At 43.0% G+C, this 7,406-nt stretch overlaps 1 protein-coding gene across 4 annotated transcripts in view; it reads right to left on the bottom strand.

The window, feature by feature from the left end:
• SLC6A6 (solute carrier family 6 member 6) overlaps nucleotides 1–7,406 on the bottom strand; it is a 64,353-nt gene that overhangs the window by 32,023 nt on the left and 24,924 nt on the right. For all 4 annotated transcript variants that reach the window (XM_014516975.1, XM_025196845.1, XM_025196844.1 and 1 more), the window contains 2 exons: nucleotides 2,995–3,234; nucleotides 2,157–2,291 (listed from right to left, as the gene is read on the bottom strand). In XM_014516975.1, the coding sequence (XP_014372461.1) occupies nucleotides 2,157–2,291; nucleotides 2,995–3,223 (364 nt within the window). In that variant the 5' untranslated portion in view covers nucleotides 3,224–3,234. The remainder of the gene's footprint in view (nucleotides 1–2,156; nucleotides 2,292–2,994; nucleotides 3,235–7,406) is intronic.

Below are 7,406 nucleotides of genomic sequence, written 5' to 3'. Positions count from 1 at the left end.
ATTCCTGCTTTGTACTTCGCAGCTTCAAGACAGATTGCAACATGAGTCTTTGTGGCCAGAAAAAAATTTTGCACTGGGCTCCCAGCTTCCACACAGTGTATTATTTATTCTGGAGAGCTCCACTTCTTTCAGAAAGTTCAAACAGTTATATTATGAGAACCACACATTTTCTTTCTAGGGTTGCCTTGGACATTTTTACTTAATATTAAAAGAATTTCCTTCTCCCCCCCCTACTCAAAATGCCTAATAAGAGGGAGAAGAGAAAGAAAACGGAGGTAAAGCAGATCAATTCCACTGACTTGGACAGATCTATGAATGAGTCCGGTGGCAGAGAATCTGGCCCGCTCAGTGATATTTCCTTTATTTACATGATTTCCAGTAACAAGATTCTGTTCAGTGTAACAGGGTGGCCAACGTGCGAGGCCAAGGTCATTTTATGGTGTCCATTCTTACTTAAATTTTAAAACAGGAGAGCAGTGCATCTCTCTTCTGTGTAATCACTCTTCATAAGCAGAGGCTACCTGCATTATCAGCCATTTTCCAGGGTTTGTCTAAAATTAGTCCGTGTGTGACATGTGGCTGGTGGAGGTTTGTGTGAACTTTGTGGAGATAGTCCTACTTTAAGCAGCGGGTTGGACGAGATAACCTCCCTGAGGTCCCTTCAAACCTTCATTTTCTATGATTCTTTGAACTTTGACAGCATTTCTTTATTCATTGGCAAATTCTCCTTAGTAATTATACAGGACAACTAGGGCTGTTTTCCAGAATCTGTGTAATTATTACAAAAGTTTTATTCTTGAATGTTTCCACAGAAGGCCATTCAAATTTTAACCATGCAGACAATACAGATGGGATGCCAACGATAAGCTTTTGCATGGCAAAAAGCATTTGGTTTCTAGTCCAGAATAATATCTGAAAAGGCATTTTTGCAAAAGGATATGACAATAAAAGACTCTGATCAAGAGAACATTGAACTTCTCCAACCCTTGTCAACACAATGAGAATTCACCTCCAACTTTCTCACAGGCTGGCCAGACTCTTTTGGGTATGTCTACACATGCATTTATGCCGGCTTAAATTTACTGCGGAGTAAATTACTGCACAGTAAGTGGGAATAGGCTGGCATCTACATGTGCAGACATTAAAGCACATTAACAATGTGTGTGGACTGACTTGGGACTAAAGTTAGTCCCAAGACAGACCACACACGCAGTGTTACTGTGCAGTAAGGCGTCCACATGTGCGCTACTGTGCAGTCACTAATCAGGCATAAATTTGATACCTACATGCTGCAGGTATCAATCTGATACCTACATGATGCAGGTATCAAATGTATGCTCAAGCTGGCTTAAGTCACCACATTTACTGTGCAGTATGGCCATGCACATGTAGATACTGTGCAATAATTTTGGTTACTGAACGGTAAATGCACATATGTAGATGTTCCCCCTGTGAACTTATTCAGGGAGAAATGTGCAATTTCTTCCTTGTTTTACTTTTGCCAGTTATCAGGATAATAGAAGCAAAATCAATATATCTTTTGTCCTATGGTTTCCCAGAATTCTACCTTTCCAGGAACTGATATTGGACGGTCAGCCAATATACAAACTGATGAACTTGAAGGGAATATTCTTATTCTTCTCCTGCTGGCAGGTTTTTAAGCAATAAATCCTAATAAGCTATACACTTTGCAGGTTTGACCCACTAAAGTCAACAGGAACCTCTCTCTAGGATCAGCCTCTAATATCTGAGGATGTAAGTTGATATATATGCCTTGTGCTGGCCCTTTGCAAAGAGGTAAATTTCCTTGTTAATGCATTAGGTCTTGATTCAGCAAAGCAATTAAGAACATGCTTAACCTTAAGGGCATGTGTAATCCCAGCCTTATTCAGCAAAGCAGATAAATGCATGCCCTGCGTCACAATTCAGTTAATTTTAAGCCTATGTTTAAGTGCTTTGGTGAAGTGGGACCACGGTGTTAAGCAACAGGAACGGAGGAAGACTTTTAGTATTTTGCAGGACTGGGTATGAAATCAGAATTGTTGATTAATTTCTAAGCAATTAATTTCCAAGCTATACATTTATCACAAACTTTCCACCCCACTCTAGCATGTGGTTACTGTGTCCATGTCATGATACAAGAGAAAGGTACTGACCAGTGAAAATAGGGCAGATCTTCTCCCAGCATGTAATTCCCCCTTCAGAGGTATACTGTCCTAGCGCCACTTCCAGGAAAAATACAGGAAGACCTCCCCCAAACAGGAAAATAAAATAAGGTATAAGAAATGCACCTGTGGAGAAAACACAATGGTATATGATAAAGATTAAGAGAATGGTAATATTCAAATGGAAAAACACCACAACAGTAAATATACATAACAAGGAAACAAATTCAACACCTTTGTATCAGCATATAATATTTCTACTTTTCTAGTATTATTGCTCACGATCAAAAAATTGACTGGTTAGAAAGTGAAAGTGAAAGGATGCTTTCATGGCTTTTCTAAAGTGCAATGAGAATCACATGCACTTTTGTTTCATTTAACCCACAGTAGTATTTTTATTTTAACACACACCAGAAATAGTCAGCCAAAGTCTGTATTTTAGCGACACCAGTATACATCGGTTGCTCTGCTAATCTGATTCATTCTGGATTTATACTGGCATGGCTCAGGGCACGAGTCTGTATCAGTTCTGTAATTTATGTATTTTCCAAGTTAAAAATGAGGTCCAAGTGGAGTACCAGTAAAATAAGCTCAACATTCAATTTAAGGATGTTATTTTCTGCAACAAACCTTGAATATAAACTATAAACTAATCAAGCAGCTTCTCCTACAGTTGGGGAAGTACAAAGGAAATTTTTATGGTTATTTTATTTATTATTTTTAAATACAGGGGAAGCACTTACATTTCACTGTGACATTGGGGATAGTGATAGATGGACTGACGGACAGACAGACAGATAAAATCCGAAGGAGCTAGAGAGATACTTACCTCCGCCATTTTTATAGCAGAGATACGGAAACCGCCAGACGTTGCCTAAACCAATGAATCCACCAGCCACAGAGAGCAGGAAGTCAATCTTACTCGCCCACTTCTCCCGCTGGGGCGGCTTTCCCTCTGCTTCATCCTCAGGACGTGTCCCTGGGCTCTTGCCAGGGGAAGGTTTGAGGATGTCCTTGTGGAAATCTTTCAAGCACTGAAGCTTCTCCTTTGTGGCCATACCTCTGATCTCTACAAAGAGAAAAAAAAATGCCAGGGGTTTAGAAAGCAGCCTTTACCAGTAACACTCTAGCAGTGCAAGACCTGCTTAACCAAATTAGATTCCTTAGGTCACCTTTCATCAAGCTTCTTGGACTAGGAGAGATATGGATCGACCCAAATTCTTGACCGAGCTATATCCAAACTCTGGACAGTCCTGCACAGCTCCAACAGGGAACTAAAACATGTGAAAAAGCCTTTCCCCTTTTCTCTTGCACATGTATCTGTGCAAATCCAAATACAATGCTAACTCTTCGCAGACCTGATCCAACACCCAGTGAAATAAATGCAAAGATTCCCACTAATATCACTGAGCCCTGAGTTGGGCCCCCGAAAAATGAGGGACTGCATACGTGGGCATTTGCACCTCTCTGCTCCTGGTTGGTGTGTCTGGCCAAATTTAGGGGGCGTCAAAGGCTTGGTGTTCTTATTCACCTGCTAGCCTCAGGCTCTTATGTGTAGAGAATACACGTTGCATCAGCAAGTGATATCACTGAGCCTCAGTGCTCATTAAAGCAGGGGTGGGCAATTATTTCAGCTGGCGGGCCACTGAAGAAGTTTTGGTAAGCTGTCAAGGGCTGCATACATAAAATCTTTCAGAAGCTATCACTATAACAAATAAAAAATCATATACTAAAAATCAAACATCTATAATGTGTTTTAATTTAATTTCAAAAAATCATTTTTGTCCTGATGTATATATTTTTTTAAGTAGTGTATATAGAGGTGATTACATAATAGCTCAAAATAGTCTTACTCTTGTATATTGTGTGTGTGGGTGGTAAGGGTGTGTGCACAGAGGGTGTGCATGGGGAAGTAAGATGTGTGTGGGGTGGGTGTTGGGGAGTGTGGTGTGCATGGGTGGGGGGGCGGGGGGGTGGGGGCAGGAGGCACAAGCAGCACAGCTCACCCAGGCAGTATGGTTTAGGTGCAGGTGCCATCCACCCCCCACATCTAGCCCCGCGGCTGCCCCCTTGTTCCGCATGGGGCTGAGTCCTACCGGCTCCCACCCGCACCCATCCCATGCCCACCGATGGCACTGCTCCAGCCCTGGCCCCAGATAGCACACACAGCATCCCGGCAGGGCTGCTCCCACCCAGGTACTGCTTGGCTCCCCCTGTCCTCCAGTACCTCCTCCTCCTACTGTCCCTGCTGTGCTGCCCCAGGTAACAGGTAGCGCAGGGAAGCAGCGGTGCCTGTAATGACACATGCCAGGCACTGCGTGCCCAGCCAGGTTGGGGAGGAAGCTGCAGCCCCAGTGCACAGGGCTCCATTGGCTGCCTGCAGGTAGCTGCTCACTGCACCTGTTGGCCAAGTGGGTGGAAGTCAGCCAAGAGATGGACCTGGAGCCCTGCAAGCTGGCACAGGAACTGCCTACCTGTACCTTCCCCCTCAGCTGGCTGGGCAGGCATCCCCAAGGCAGCCACCACCTCCCCATGCTACCTGCTGCCTGGAGCAGCACAACAGTGGGAAGAGGAGGAGGAGCCACTGGAGGCAAGGGGAGCTGAGTGGTATCCGGATGGCTGCAGCAGCAGTGGGAACAGACCTGCCAGAAAGCTGTGCACACTGGCTGGGACCAAGGCTGGGGCCACTGGTAGGTGTGGGACGGATGTGGGTGGGAGCGCGGCTCAGGCTGCCTTGGCACAGAGCAGGTGGGACTTGGTCCCATGCAGAGTACCATGGGGGCAGCCATGGGGCAGATACAATCAAGTGGCAGGTTGTATCCAGTCCATGAACCGTATTTTGCCCAACCCTGTATTAAGGGATTATGCCTGCTACAATGGGCAGGGAGCCTCAGGTTGTTTCTGCTCACTCGGTGATACATCCATGTCCGAATCCCTTTCGCTCTTTTCAAAGAGCAATTTCAACTTGGTCCAAAAGAATTATATATATAGGGCAATGATGTCTTCTGCTGAGATGTCCAATAATCATTGAGGTAACTTCCAATTCTTTCTCTCCCAGTCCCCTTGTCTTTCCCACAGCTTACACTGTACAATACTGTGGCTATAGTTAAAGTACTACACAGTATCTAGGAGACTAACTGATTCAAAGAGGCATGAGCTTTCATAGGCGAAAGCCTACTTCATCAGATGCATTTGATAGTCCCTAAGGTGCCAGCTACCCTGTCCTGCCTTCTGCCTGACTTCACACTAACACAGCTAAGCACCTGTTTCTCTACAGCTTTGAGAAACTAAGATCTCCGCAAAAGCCAGAGTAGGGAATCATTTTTCCAAATCAGACCATAGCATCTGAAGAAACTTTCTCAGTTTATTCTATTTTTGCTACTAAACCGCTTTTACTTGGAATCAAGAAAAGCAAATAAATAAACCTTCATATTTCCATTAAACTCTTATCCAATAGCATAATTCACCTGATGCAAAACCAAGAGTAAATTAAACCATAGCGGGCCAGTTCATTTTAATGCACAAGGCATTAAACATAACAAGGTGTTACATTATTTTATATACAGGAACCAGGAGTTCTTAATGCAACAATTTATGATATGTATTGTTATAGTAAACCCAGAGTCAGACATTGAGGCAAGTTCCTTCTTTATATAACTTAACTTACTTCAAATCAATCTGGACTGTCATTTGACAGAGTGGCATGATGCTGAAAGCATATAAATTTTTCATCAGACCCATACAAACCAGCAAATTTATTCTTGGTCACAACCACTGCCTGCTTGCACATTATGTGTGCACAGTCATAAAAGCTGTGCTTCAGATCATCCCAGCTGATAGCTGCAAATCCAGTACTTGCTGCTTTCTGATCTGTAAACCGATTTAGCTTGTGGCAGTGATCTGAAACCTGGTTTGACATTAGTTCTGCAGGAAGTTTTAATCTGAGCAAGATCCTGAGGCAGATATGCATCAGGGTACTTCTACAGATAAAAACCTTTCCCTATAACCACATCTAAGCCAGCCAAATCAGGGACAAACCATGACAGATGTGTCAGCCCCACTGGCTTAGGCCCGTAAAAGGCAAATGTTCTTTCTTGTTAGACAGCCAGCTACATCAACGACTTCTTACTAATTTAGGATCAAAGAAAGAACATTCAACTTTTCAGTTTGGCATTCAGCGTGATGTTCTCCTGCATTAGGAGAAAGGTAGGCTTATAGCTCAGGCTGCTGAGAAAGCACGGAGATGAGTACCTGCAATTCACAAAAGTGAACAGTAGAGGGAGCGCAGGGAGGGATAAAAAGAATAACAAGATGGTGGATAGGAGTAGTCCATCATGAGTGTTTTCCTACCTTCCTTTGAAGCATGCTATCCTGGCCACTTTTACAGACAGGCTACCAGACTCACAATCTTGGACTCAGATATCAAAGCTGAAACTTAGGTGGGATTTAGGCACCTAAATCCCATTTACTTCTAGCTATATGGTCCTATGCAAAGTTCTTATCTTTTTTTTTTAATTAGCTTGAATAGGTAATCTAATCCCCTGGGCTTCTGATTTACATCAGTGAAAGCACAACTTAATCCCAGTGAGACCGTGCAAGTCTACTCAGTACACTGCTTGTTTTAAATGCTGCCTATCAGATAGGTGACCACCCAACCCTTAGAACAGGTTGAGTTTTATTAGATGTTTAGAGTTATGAATCCAAAAAGATGACAAAGCCAGTAAGGAAATACAGATTGATAGAGTAAGTCCTAAATACGGTCTTTTCAGATTCAAGTTTTGTAACTGAATGGTACTGCATTTTCTAACAGACACTAATTTGTCTTGAGCTATCCATAACTTGTGGATATTTTTGAAAATTTTGGTCTTGAGCTTTAGGTCTTCAGCTTAGACCATGATGAAGCATCTTAAGCTTTCAGCTCTCTAGGAGGGACAACTCTTTAGGCCAATGCTCAGTTTTTAGTCCACCAATGGGAGTTTTGCCAAGGAAAGACCTCAGGGTTTGGATCATTAGGATTATCAGCATTTTGCCAGCTTCACAGTGTTGCGGAACAAAATGCTTGAGATTTGTACAGTGTGCAGTTCTAGATCTTCAATTATGTTCCTTATTTTAGTGCTTTGTGTTTACTCTCAATCTCTTATTTGGCGTAGGAAAAGTCTTTATTATCCATGAAGGTGTGGTAGTTATGGCTAGAAGGAATATAGTAGAGGTCAGCGCCACAGAAATGAACACTAAGTACTT

The sequence above is a fragment of the Alligator sinensis genome, unplaced genomic scaffold (assembly GCF_000455745.1).
Source record: "Alligator sinensis unplaced genomic scaffold, ASM45574v1 scaffold839_1, whole genome shotgun sequence".
In the NCBI taxonomy this organism is placed as follows: domain Eukaryota; kingdom Metazoa; phylum Chordata; order Crocodylia; family Alligatoridae; genus Alligator; species Alligator sinensis.
Note: the sequence above shows the minus strand (reverse complement) of the source record. Positions and strands in the feature narration are given on the sequence as shown.